Here is a 12,105-nt window from a genome sequence, read left to right as displayed (position 1 = left end):
TTAAAGCAAAGGAGCTTCAAATATAAAATAAAATAAGACGTAAATATCCAGCAAATAAAATGTTAATATGCTTGACCAAACTAATACTCAACAGGGAATAAAGAACAGCAAATTGAGCTGGGTGTGATTGTGCACGCATAGATTCTGCCCTCCAAACGCTCTTCTGTGCTCTTTGGTTTCAGCTACCCCATAGTTCCCTGTTATTAAATTTGTACATATATATTTCATATTTTTGTAGCTTAATTCCTGATAATCCATGTTCTTCCCCATCTTTGATTTGCCTTTAATCCTGCCTATGAGAAAAACCCTGGTATTTTCATCTTTATTCTGAGTTTTATCACTTAGCATGATAGATACAGTTCCATTTTCCTGCAAATGACCTAATTTTATCATTGTTCCCAGGCAAATGAAACACAACTCTGTGTGAATAGATCACATATTCCTTAACCATTCACCTAGAGATGGGTGCCTAGGTGGTTCCATACCTTGCTTTTTGTGAATAGTGTTGCAGTAAGCATAGATATGAAAGTTTGCCTGTGGTGTGCTGACTTTGATTCCTTTTAGAATATGCCAGAGGACATCCCACACTTATTTCTATTATGCTCGTTCCAATGTACATTTTCACCAGGAACGTAGAAAGGATCATCATGTCCTCACCAGCATTTGATGTCATTTGTTTTTTTGAAGGTAGTTATCTTGATGTTGGTGAGATGTACTCTCAACATGGTTTTGATTTGCTTTTTCTCTGATAGTTAAACATATTGAACATTTTCACTTCACTTACTGGTCATTAATATTTCCTTTTAAAATAACTCTGTTCAATTCATCTTCTCATTTATTGATTGGATAATTTGAAGGATTTTAATATCAAAGCTTCATTTGATGGGATTCACTGTGATAAGTTTTCAGATACCAGAAGAATTGCGTTCACTCTAGTGAGCATCATCCCAGCTAATTCAGATAGACTGTAGGGCTTTGATCACAGCACAGAACCAAGTCAAGAATTGCATAAGGCACAGGAAGGGGAACAATGAATCACTGGAAAAGTTTGAGGGATGATGGACAATGTAATGCATTAAAACAGTATTCTTCTATTATTTATCTCTAATAAATGCATGCAATATAGAGCTCCAAAGCCATTTGAACATTTCAAGCCATTCCTATAGCATTTTAATGTATGATGGAGATACCTCTGTCTTACTCACTTTGTAGGCACTAACTATAAGAAAAACCTGAAGTTCACGTGATAGTCGCGGCAGTTTCCTGAGCTTTGTAATCCTCTTCAGAAAAAGCTTCTGATTTCAATGGTATTAATAGGGAAAAAGAATAGGAAATACTTATTTAAAATTATTTCCTTTCATTCATACAGACATGTTTTTCTTTGTATAGAAGATTCCTGAATTTAATTGTTGACATTGTCCAATTAGCAGGAGCATATTACAGCAAGATCTGAAACACAAACATAGCAGTTCTAATGTGCTTATCTAGCAGTAAACACTTGTTATTGTATTTTGTATATTTACACTGTGACTGGGATGAAACTCTAGAGACTTGGTTATTAGAAGTCCAAGCTAGGGATATGTTTCAGTGATAAAGCCTGGGTTTCATCTTCAGCAGCATCTGAGTGTGTGTGAATACACAAATAAGCATCTGATTATTCATCTGATTAGCCTTTACTATTTAGGTAAAAATCCAAAATGGTATTAGAAACCTTATGCTATTATCACTGCCTCATCCCTTGGTTAGTAAGCTCACAAAGTACCTGGAAATGAGATGAAAGCCTGGCTTCTCTATTTTGCCTGATATCTGGCCTATCCTCCTTCGAAGCTGAGGGCATAGAGGTAAGAACATGATGACATATTCTATCAGATTTTACAAAGTCCAGTTCCACATTCCCAAATGGTGCCCACAAGTCTCCAATCTTATCCTAAACCTGCAGTCATCTTGGATTCCAGAAATAGCAGAGCCTCCATAGATAACTTCCAGACAAGAGCATTTGTTTCTAGGGATACGTTGAAAGACCGCAATGATCAGCTAGACCACAGTTTGACCAGAACTCATTAAAGATGCCTACCCTGCCCCAGTTCTCTCTAATCAAACCTAAAGTTCGTGCCAGTATTCCAAAGGTAGTCTAAGTACTTTGTCTTTCCTTGTGTTCGTTTGCTCCAATTTGTACCTGCTTCTACTGTATTGAGATCCTAAGTCTCACTGCTGGCCCAGGACTCCAGACACACAGTGATAATGGGAATGTGACTAACTCATCTAAAATACATTAGATTTTATATTAAAAACAAATTCTATAAAAATAAGATGTCTGAAAATCTTATGCAAGGTTTGTGATCTCTACAATTATCTTCAGTTAGAGAGTAAGAACTTTTTAAAAATAACTTTAGTAACTTAAATTGATTCCAAATTCTCAATGCATTTTACACTTTTGTCTTTGACCAAAATACTTAAGTGTTTTATTTCAGTGGAGATAGAAGTAATTCAGTCTCAGTTAATTTACTTATACCATTATGAAATTTAAAATATATTCATTTTAAATTGATCATCAATGTTGAGTAAAATTAGTTTCTGAGCTGAGACTTTTAGGAAAGCTAAAGATATTAATTGTTCTCTCAAAACAAACAAAATTGGTAATTTAGGGGAACTATAAAAGAGATAAGCTGGAATACTAAAAGCATTCCCAATTCATTATCATATATACATATATATATATATATATATTCTTAACTTCATCATTATGCTTTGATAGGAAGGAAATATGCAGTTAATTTTTCATTTATTTACCCATCAGCATTAAACAGTTATGAGTATGGAAGATCTAGACTCAACAGGTAAGAAATGTTCTAATGGTTTGTCCTGTCCTGAGAACAAGAAGGCTGGGCCACAGGTAGCCTTGACTGATATTAGAATGATTATTTAATGTTAATTGATATGTTGGGATATAGAAAGGGGAAATACTTGGAAGAGAAATAAGGGTTTGTTAGAGCAGTTCAATTCAACACTGGAATTTCTCTCTTTAGTTTTACATTTATTTATTCATTCTTAAAATTACTAAGATGTCACTGGCACCTCATTCCCCAAGGTGATGGGGTACCTTGTTTTCAGCATCCTCTTAGGATTTTATTTTCCTTTCACAGGTACCTCCCCATTGAGTCTACCATCCTGAAAATCCCATCCAGAGAAGCCCCATATGTATTGCTCTCTTCATGTCCTTTCTCTTTTTCTTCATTTGGTAAATCTGGTCTCTGTGGGAAAGACAGCAGCCATTTCACTTCAGAAGGAAGTCTATTTTAAGTAACAGCTGCTTGGGGGAAGTGTGCAGACTTTAATCCTTCATCCTCTTTTCTAACAATGCTAGTTGGCATGCAGTCAGCAGGAAAGTAAAACTGGGGCTTTCAGAGAAACATTCTCAGCAGAAAGCCATGGCCCATTATGACATGAACAAAGGCAGTTCCCCTGGAATCATTTTCCAGGAAAGCATGTTATGGCACTGTGACTTTGTTACAAAAGAAGGGATGACAGAAGAAGAAAAATAGAGAGGGGAATATAAAAGAAAAAGAAAACAACACCAAGATAGGAAGTAATAAACAATTCTCTCTCTCTCTCTCTCTCTCTCTCTCTCTCTCTCTCTCTCTCTCTCTCTCTCTCTCTCTCTGTGTGTGTGTGTGTGTGTGTTGTGTGTTTGTATATGTGATAATTTGTATAGCTTCTTGGCTTCTCTTATTTAGTGAATGAACAGATGATGGATCATGAGAATACTCTCCATACCATTAATTCTGACTTAGTCAGTTTCCTTCTTAATGATTGTTCCTACCAATGAGTCACCATTTCTGTTCATCATCTTTAAGTCACAGAATACAATGACTGTAGTTGTTGTTGTTGTTGGGCTTGTTTTTTTTTTTTTTTTTTCTTTTGAGGGCTCATCACCCAGCTCCCAAATAAATACACAGAGAATAAATACACTTATTCTTACTTATATTCATAAGTAAGACTTTAGCTTAGCTTGTTTTTTGCCAGCTTTTCAAACAACATAATCTGTTGTTGGACTGTCATCCTATTGGACATTTAAATAATAACTCTTTTAATTATTCCAATGAACTGTTCCCTGTTTTGCTCTAATATTTAGTAAATAAATACTTTAGAACACATATCTCAGGGAAGAGCATGCTTCTCGGTCCTTAGAATGGAAAGCCATCACTCTGTTTTCATGGCCGAGTAAAGACGTCCTTCTGGCTCTTTAGACTTTTGTCAAATCTGATCCAGTCCCTGGAGCACATAATTTGTCCTGTCATAACTTAGTCTAGAAATATTCTTGTTCAAGGGTTCTAATCACTTTCTCTACCTTCCTTTCTATAACATTAATATTCCAAATACATGGTCTTAATCAAATTATTTATCTCATTTATTCTTTATGGATAAAATCATTTCTTCTGTATTGACAAAACTAGTAGGTATGTTGAATTATCAAGATTTGTAATGATTGGCATAGCTGGTGTCTTATATCTCATGACTCACTTGAGAATTTTCAAATTCTAACATATGTCTTCCTTCAAAATCAGAACCAGATAATCGTAAGTGCTTTCATATTTGATCTCATACAAGTTTAATCTCTAACATTGATTTTTCCTCTATGAGTAGTTTATAGATAAACCTTTAGTCTGAATGTAATGTAACAATGATTATATTCTTCTTTTCCAACTTTCCTTGGACTCTGTTTCAGGATTAAATGATGTAGTTAGACACTTTAATTTTGGCATCTAAAACTTGCAAGGCTACCATAATTATGGAAATTGTTCAGAGTACATTGATTCAGAGCATTTCAAAATTCAGATAATTTTCTTGAAAATTTTTACAATTGTCAGTTTTCCTTGGCATCAAATGAAGCTGATAGGTTAATGATCCCATGACATTCCTTTCTGTGCTTTAATGTGTATGCCCATGTCTGTGTATGTGTGCTGTGTGCTGATGCTTACATTTCAATTAAAGAATTGAATTTTATCTTTGCTCTTTACATCTCCCTTTGACCCTTTTAAATGACCCATAATTGTCCCATCTTTTTCTCATCACTATTCCAACTTTTTCTTCTACAAGTACATCTTCCTACTTCCCCAGCTCTGACTAATTTCGAGCACTGGCATTTCCCCACCTATAATGCCCTCTACTGTTTTAAAGCTCACTTCTGCCCTCCTTTATTTTGTGACCATTTATTGTACCCTGATGGTAACAATTTCATGAATTTTCTACGTTTGATGAATGCATGCTGGATGTGTGCTGAGTAGGTGTGCAATCTTAAAAGCATGTGTGACAGTACAGTGAGACCAGGATCAAGAAAGAAAAACCCTTAGCGTCATGAAAGAAGGACGTGTAGGATGTCACAAAGGGACTCAATCCAGAAGGGGCTTCACAAGAACTTTTGCAAATAAGTTAGTCATGTGAACAGTAGATAAGAAAATTTTCTAGGATTGTAGAAAACATTTTGGTTATTCAAAGACAAGTCAGAGACTATGGAGATGGCTCAAGATCTGCCATATTAGAATGAGCATGTACACAGATCTCCAGCACCTACATCACAAGTGAGCTCTGCGTGCATCTGCAATCCGCCCCTGGAGAGCAGAGACAGGACAAGTTCTCTCCTTCAGTCAGAGACCCTGCTTCAAAACATAAGGTAGAAATTTATTTGGTAAGATACCTTTTGGACTACACACATACAAGCCAATAAATACATATGTGTACACATGAAGATGTACATATACATCACCAGTAGCAACAGCAGTCATTTCCCTGAAAGAAGCTTTCCAAGCATGTGCAAAAGCGTGGAAGACAGAGAGAAAAGGCGGGGGTAGCTGTGCAGGGTGCTGTCACTGAACTGGTGTATTGTTGAGATTTTGTGGTTTCTGATAGGATTTTTATGCTACTATCTTGGATCAAGAACAAGAGTACTGTGTTCTACTTTCACTGTAACCTGCTTCATGTTTTAATCCATAAACCAATGCACATATAATGGCATGCTGTACCCTTACTGACTCATGGTAGGTGCCAAGGGCAGTAATGTTAATACATTTCCAACTTCGTTAAAGAGAGCGAAGATTAACATACATGTTGTTCCTGTGACCATCAAGTCAGAATATGATTATTATAGTATTCTACTGGCAAACTTTCAATTTCAGCCTGCTTTTGGTAAATTTTGCAGCATGGTGCATATGTCAAGATATGCAACTGTACTCAGCAGGAGTACTGTGTTCTGAAGCATACCTAAGCCTGGATGACTAGAACCAGATGCCCTGGCTTACCCGTAGGAGTCAGGCTTTGATAGTAAGTTGTCTGGCATCCTCATCTGAGAAAGGAAGTGAAAGATAAATGGTAAAATCAGCATAGAACATTGATATGTAGGGCTGGAGAGAAGGCCCAGCTTTGAAGACACTCTACCGCTCTTAAAGAGGACCAGAATTTGGTTTCCAGGCCCACTTCAGATGGCTCAATACAGCCTAGAACTCCAGCTGTAGGGGATCTGAAACCTCTGGTCTGTGTAGGCAGCTGCACTTACATGCACCTACCCACACACAGAAACAGACACTCCCATACATACACATAATATCAATAAAATAAATGTTAAAAAAGAAACACTGAATTCGGAGTATTATTTTAATGTTACTTTTCCTTTATTTTTAATACATTTGAAGGTAATTTCTAGCCATTACTGATGCTTATATAGACTGATTATAAAATCAGACATTGCCTTAATAAGCTAGCAAACATGGTATACAGATTACTTGTAAACGTGCATGAGATGTTAAAGGAAGAAACCGAGTCATGTATTATGTATATATATTTCTTATTTTTCTGGTGAAAGCCAAGAGTCAAAGAACCTAAGAGGGAGAAAGTGGAAATTCAAATAAATCCCCATTATTTTATGAATTTCTACTGTCATTTGCAAACTATAAATTAAAGATGAAATTCCAATTTATGGCTCATCTTAGAGCTTGTGTTTCCTTGAGGTACAGCAGCTACTGTCAGTTAACTCTATTTCCTGTTATAAAAATACGTGAATATCAGTAATCCTTGCAAATAAGGACTGGTCTCTATGACTGAACGGATTAACTTTTTTTTCTTTCAACATTTTACAATGAGCTTTTGCTCTCCTGGAACTTGCTACATGGACCAGGCTGGCCTCAAAGGCACAGAGCTCTACCTGCCTCTGCTCCCCTAGTGCTGGCATTGAAGGTGTGTGTCACCACACTCACTCAGTCTGAAATAACTTATTTAAATCTCCCTGTTAAGTCCTGTGCAGTGACACCTAGCTGAAATCTCAGAACTTGGGAGAGAGTACAGAAAGCACAAGTTCCAGGCCAGGTGGGCTACATAGTGTGACCATTTCTTTAAAAAAGGAACAAATGATAAGTGAATAAAACAATGAATAAATATGTAGGCATACCTGGTGTCAAACAACAGCTTGTGTCTCTTTCTACCTGAGCCAAAAGACAGAAAGAAAGAAAGAAAGAAAGAAAGAAAGAAAGAAAGAAAGAAAGAGAGAAAGAGAGAGAGAAGAGAAGAGAGAGAGAGAGAGAGAGAGAAAGAAAGAAAGAAAGAAAGAAAGAAAGAAAGAAAGAAAGAAAGAAAAAAAAAAGAAAGAAAGAAAAAGAAAGAAAGAAAAAAAGAAAGAAAGAAAGAAAGAAAGAAAGAAAGAAAAGAAAGAAAGAAGAAAGAAAGAAAGAAAAAAAAAAAGAAAGAAAGAAAGAAAGAAAGAGGGAAAGAGGGAAGAGGAAAAGAAAGAGGAAGGAGAATTGTTCCTTATTTTATGTTCATCATCCATCATTCAGTGTTTAGTAGAGTCACACATTATTTTTAATCTCCATCTTCATTTCCTGATATTGATATTACTCCATTTTATATCATAACTCAACTGTACAACACAGGTTCTGATGCTGTTCATTTCCTCTATTGAGATAATACTGTACTTAAATTTTTATTATATATCTCTAAGAGAAACAGAGTTAGAACACTAAAAAGAAAAGAAAACAAGCAAACAAAAAAGACAGAAGAGAAAAATTGTCTCTGAATCATGGCGTGTTGTTAATACCACCAACACGGGAAAGAGTCTATATCCAAACTGAAACAAAGCCTTGTGTTGTGAAGCAGGTTGGTAGCAGGACTTTGGAAGAAAGCATGTGAGCTCACTTCATAGTAAAACAGGTCCTGCAAGACTGGGTAACTCGGGAAGCCAAATGGTAATTATTCACAGGAGAAAGCCGGTAGTGTACTGTTACAATATTACTGGAGCAAGTCAGAAGGTCACAAGGCTTGCGGGGTAGCTGACACAACCCGAAACTGCTGGGCTCTTTACAAAGAAAGAATAAAATGGGAGACAATGAAGCTGGCTTACCTAACATGTCTTTGCAAGGTAAGTGCCAACAGCCTTTGAAATGTTCTCAATCAGAAACTTCAGCAGTGTTGTTAACTCTGTGTGTACGTGTGCCTGCACGCGTGTGTGCTTCTGTCCATGTGTCACCAATGAGTTTTGAGGTATTTCTGAGGAGCAGGTAGGGAGCGGGGATTGTTGCTAAGTGGAAGGTGGATGTTGTGGCTGCTGCATTCGCTCCTTTAACAGAGGAGCACAAGCCTAGTGGAAAGTAGATAAAACCCTGTAATCCGTGTGACAATGGAGACGGTGTCTCTGGGCTCCGGTGGGTTTTCAGGGGTGCTTTCCCCAGCACTGGCAGGATATTTATTTTTGTGTGTACACGTGGATTTTTTTTGTAATCAAGCACTGTCATCGCTATCACTTAGGTTTACAAGTTAAGTGTCCTTGTAATCAGTGTAACTCCAGTCTTTAAATGAAGAAAACCGTCTCAGAGGGCCAGCTTATCAGCTGGAGGAGTGGTTTATTTTACATGTCTTACTTAATCAGATACCTTTGCCCTTTGAAGGGCTGGCTTTATTGACTTTGGCTAGACTAGGCAACCATGCTTAATTTCTTGGAAACAAGAACAGGGTGGCTCACACATTTCCTTGTTTTTACTTTTTTTTATTATATTTTTTGTGAAATTCTTTTCTCAGAAAATAAATTAATAAAAAATTCCCCTAGTATTTTTTGCAATGTTTCTATTATTCTACTCTGGAAAATTACCAGCTTTATAAAATAAAATTTTGATCAGAACATAATTTTTAAAATGTATTTGATAATTGCTTTTTGTTTAGATTATTCTTATGAAATTATAAAAAAAAACTGTCAGCAAAAAATTTGTAAAATACTAAAATCTTCATTCAGATAAACTAATCAAAATAGCTGCACATGGATTTAATCTCAGCACTCAGAAGACAGAGGCATGTGGATCTCTGTGAGTTTGAGGCCAGCCTTATCTACAAAGCAAGTTCCAGAACAGCCAGGGCTGTTACACAGAGAAACCCTGTCTCAAAAATAAAATAAAATAAGCATACATCTGTGAAATATAACACAGTTGAGAACAAAAAGCAGATGGTTTATACCTGCTTGATAATTAAAGTACATCATTCAATTTACAGATAAATTACTGAATTTTTTTGTTTCATTAATCTTCACTATACTTGCTTAAGAATTATAGAATCTTATTTTTATATCTTTGTATCTTTTCTAGACTACCTTTTGGAATACTGTGTAAAATGCTATTATTAAAAATGCTCGTAATTATAATTAATAAAAACATTATCTGATGAATCTAATTTAGATTTAAAGACTCATTTACCAGAAAGTCTCATTTAGAATGATTGTGAGAATAATTTATTTGTATTAATTTTATTAACCAAGAGGTATAATATATATCATATACATGAGGTGATATACATGCATATATATAATATTATACACACACACATATATACATATATGTATATATCTTAACTCTAAGTAGTAGTATTCCTTGGAAAAGTATGAGAGAGACGCCTGGATTATAAGGCATTTCATAAATTGATTCTCTGTAAAATATAGATGGCTGCTGGTGTCTGAGAGCCTCTTGTAGGCTCTGCTGGTGCAGTGAACAGGGTGAACATAAATGTAGGAGGAACATACCTCTCCCACACCTTCACCACCTCTGTGTATGGGGACAGCAGTCAGTATGTTTGAGTCCGAGCACGGGAATATAGATTGTTTGCTGTTGTTCCCTTTTTCTCATACTTCCATACTACATTTCTGACAGAGTATGCTTTCCCATTCTCCATATATATATATATATATACACATATATATGTGTGTGTGTATGTATATACTTTTTCCATATATATCCTGTTATATATATGTGTGTGTGTGTGTGTGTATGTATACACACATATATCCTGTTATATGTGTACAAAATATACCACTTTCAGAATTTATAATCCGCATACATCAGGAAAACATGTACAGATTTGACCTAAAAGGAGGAATGCATTGAGTCGGCTTACTGCTGTGGTTCATGCTGGAGAACAATGCTCTTGGCCTTGCAGGCCCATGGAAGTCGGAGAGCCCTGTGGATCTGGTTAACATGGGTCATTTTTTCCTTTAGGTGGGTCTCAGTGACTTTTTAGTAACACGTCCCCTGTCCTCTTCTAATCTTATCTCAGTTCAGTTGTAACCTTGGCAGGTCTACGGAGAGTTCAGACCTAGCTTCTTGGAGTGTTGACATGCTGTCATTTCAGTCTGGTTCACATGAGAACAAATACCTTTGAGAGCTATTGGGGAGCAAAGGAACTTCAGTGTTTTGTACTATTTCTAAATTATTTACAAAATAAATAAATCAATGTAGGGATAATTTCTAGTTTTACTTATGTGTATAAAGATAAGATATTTTGCTATTTGCCTACTACCTATAGAATCAAATAAAACCTAGAGTCTTCATCTACATAATACCCTAATGTTATATTGTCAATGCCCAGTCCTATATCTGAAACTGAATTTCAAAATGATGAAAATAAATGGAATAAAAGTATTTTCAAAGATTAATTTTGTCTTTTACTTAACAGCACATATTTTTAAAAAATTATTCTGAGCTGGTCATGGTGACTCACCAATGTAATTCCAGCCCTTGTAAGGCTGAAGGCTGGGGTAGGAGATGTGCCAAGAGTTTACACTAGCCTGGGCTACACAGTGAGTCCCAGGATAACTTAAGTTATAGTGTGAAACCCTGTTTCAAAAGAAAGAAAGAAAAATTAAAACTCCCAAGTTACTTGAAAATGGGCATTTTCTGTTTGAAATACTATGTTCAGGTTTTGTTCTTCAGACATGAAATCCATAGCTGAATGACAAGTATTTGTCTTTGAGGATCTTTTATTATTATTACTACAGTCCTTATATGTATCTTTAATAATTTTCTGAAGATTTATGTAGACTACTGAATATGCTGGACCATCTCTAGGCAGAAATGGAGGGTGCTAGAGTATAAATATATGGCTAAAACGTGTTGGTTGGAATGTATCTTTGACAGAAGGCGGCCCGGGTGGGGAGGTGTGTGTGCTATGAGTGTTCTACTATCTTACGTAGGTTAATGCCACTATAGGAAAGGCTGTTGATGTCCTGTTACCCTTCTACCTTCTGCCACGTGAAGATGCAGCAAGAACTTGATGCCAAATGCATACAGTTGATCATGGACTTCCTATTCTTCAGAACTGTGAATAGTAGAGTAGTGCTAATTATAAATTCCCAGTCTATTTCATTATATTATAGCAGCACAAAATAGCCTTTGGTCAAGTGCTAGCCATAGATATATCAGATTCTTCATTTTGCTTGTATTTCATGTATGTATACATATATATATATATATATATGTGTGTGTGTGTGTGTGTATATATGTACATATGTATGTATATATGCATACATACACATATATAGCAGTACTTATTTAATATAGTACTTTATATATAATATATATAGTATATTCATGAAATAGCACAAATATAGTACATCTATCATATGTATAAAATGTATAAATCACACACACACACACACACACACACACACACACACATGGCACAGTCAAGTACCTGGTTGTACATGTTCGTGTTACTGAAGCCCAGACACTATTGATCTTTCATATTTCAACAGCATGGGAAACTGGGCTTTTGTAGTTAAGTTAATCCAATTCTATCTTGAGT

At 35.8% G+C, this 12,105-nt stretch overlaps 1 protein-coding gene across 3 annotated transcripts in view; it reads left to right on the top strand.

Annotated features, from left to right (window-relative positions):
- The window catches only part of Naaladl2 (N-acetylated alpha-linked acidic dipeptidase like 2), a 1,293,636-nt gene that overhangs the window by 371,231 nt on the left and 910,300 nt on the right, over nucleotides 1-12,105 (top strand). The window contains exon 1 of one of the 3 annotated variants that reach the window (XM_037207283.1): nucleotides 7,722-8,404. The exons of the other annotated variants lie outside the window; for them this stretch is intronic. Coding sequence (XP_037063178.1) covers nucleotides 8,362-8,404 — 43 coding nt within the window. The 5' untranslated portion in view covers nucleotides 7,722-8,361. Of the gene's footprint in view, nucleotides 1-7,721; nucleotides 8,405-12,105 lie in introns of those variants that run through there. 3 annotated transcript variants of the gene reach the window in all.

Source organism: Peromyscus leucopus, chromosome 6 (genome assembly GCF_004664715.2).
Source record: "Peromyscus leucopus breed LL Stock chromosome 6, UCI_PerLeu_2.1, whole genome shotgun sequence".
Lineage (NCBI taxonomy): Eukaryota > Metazoa > Chordata > Mammalia > Rodentia > Cricetidae > Peromyscus > Peromyscus leucopus.
The sequence above is the reverse complement of the archived record's forward strand: the minus strand, read 5'-3'. Positions and strand labels throughout refer to the sequence as shown.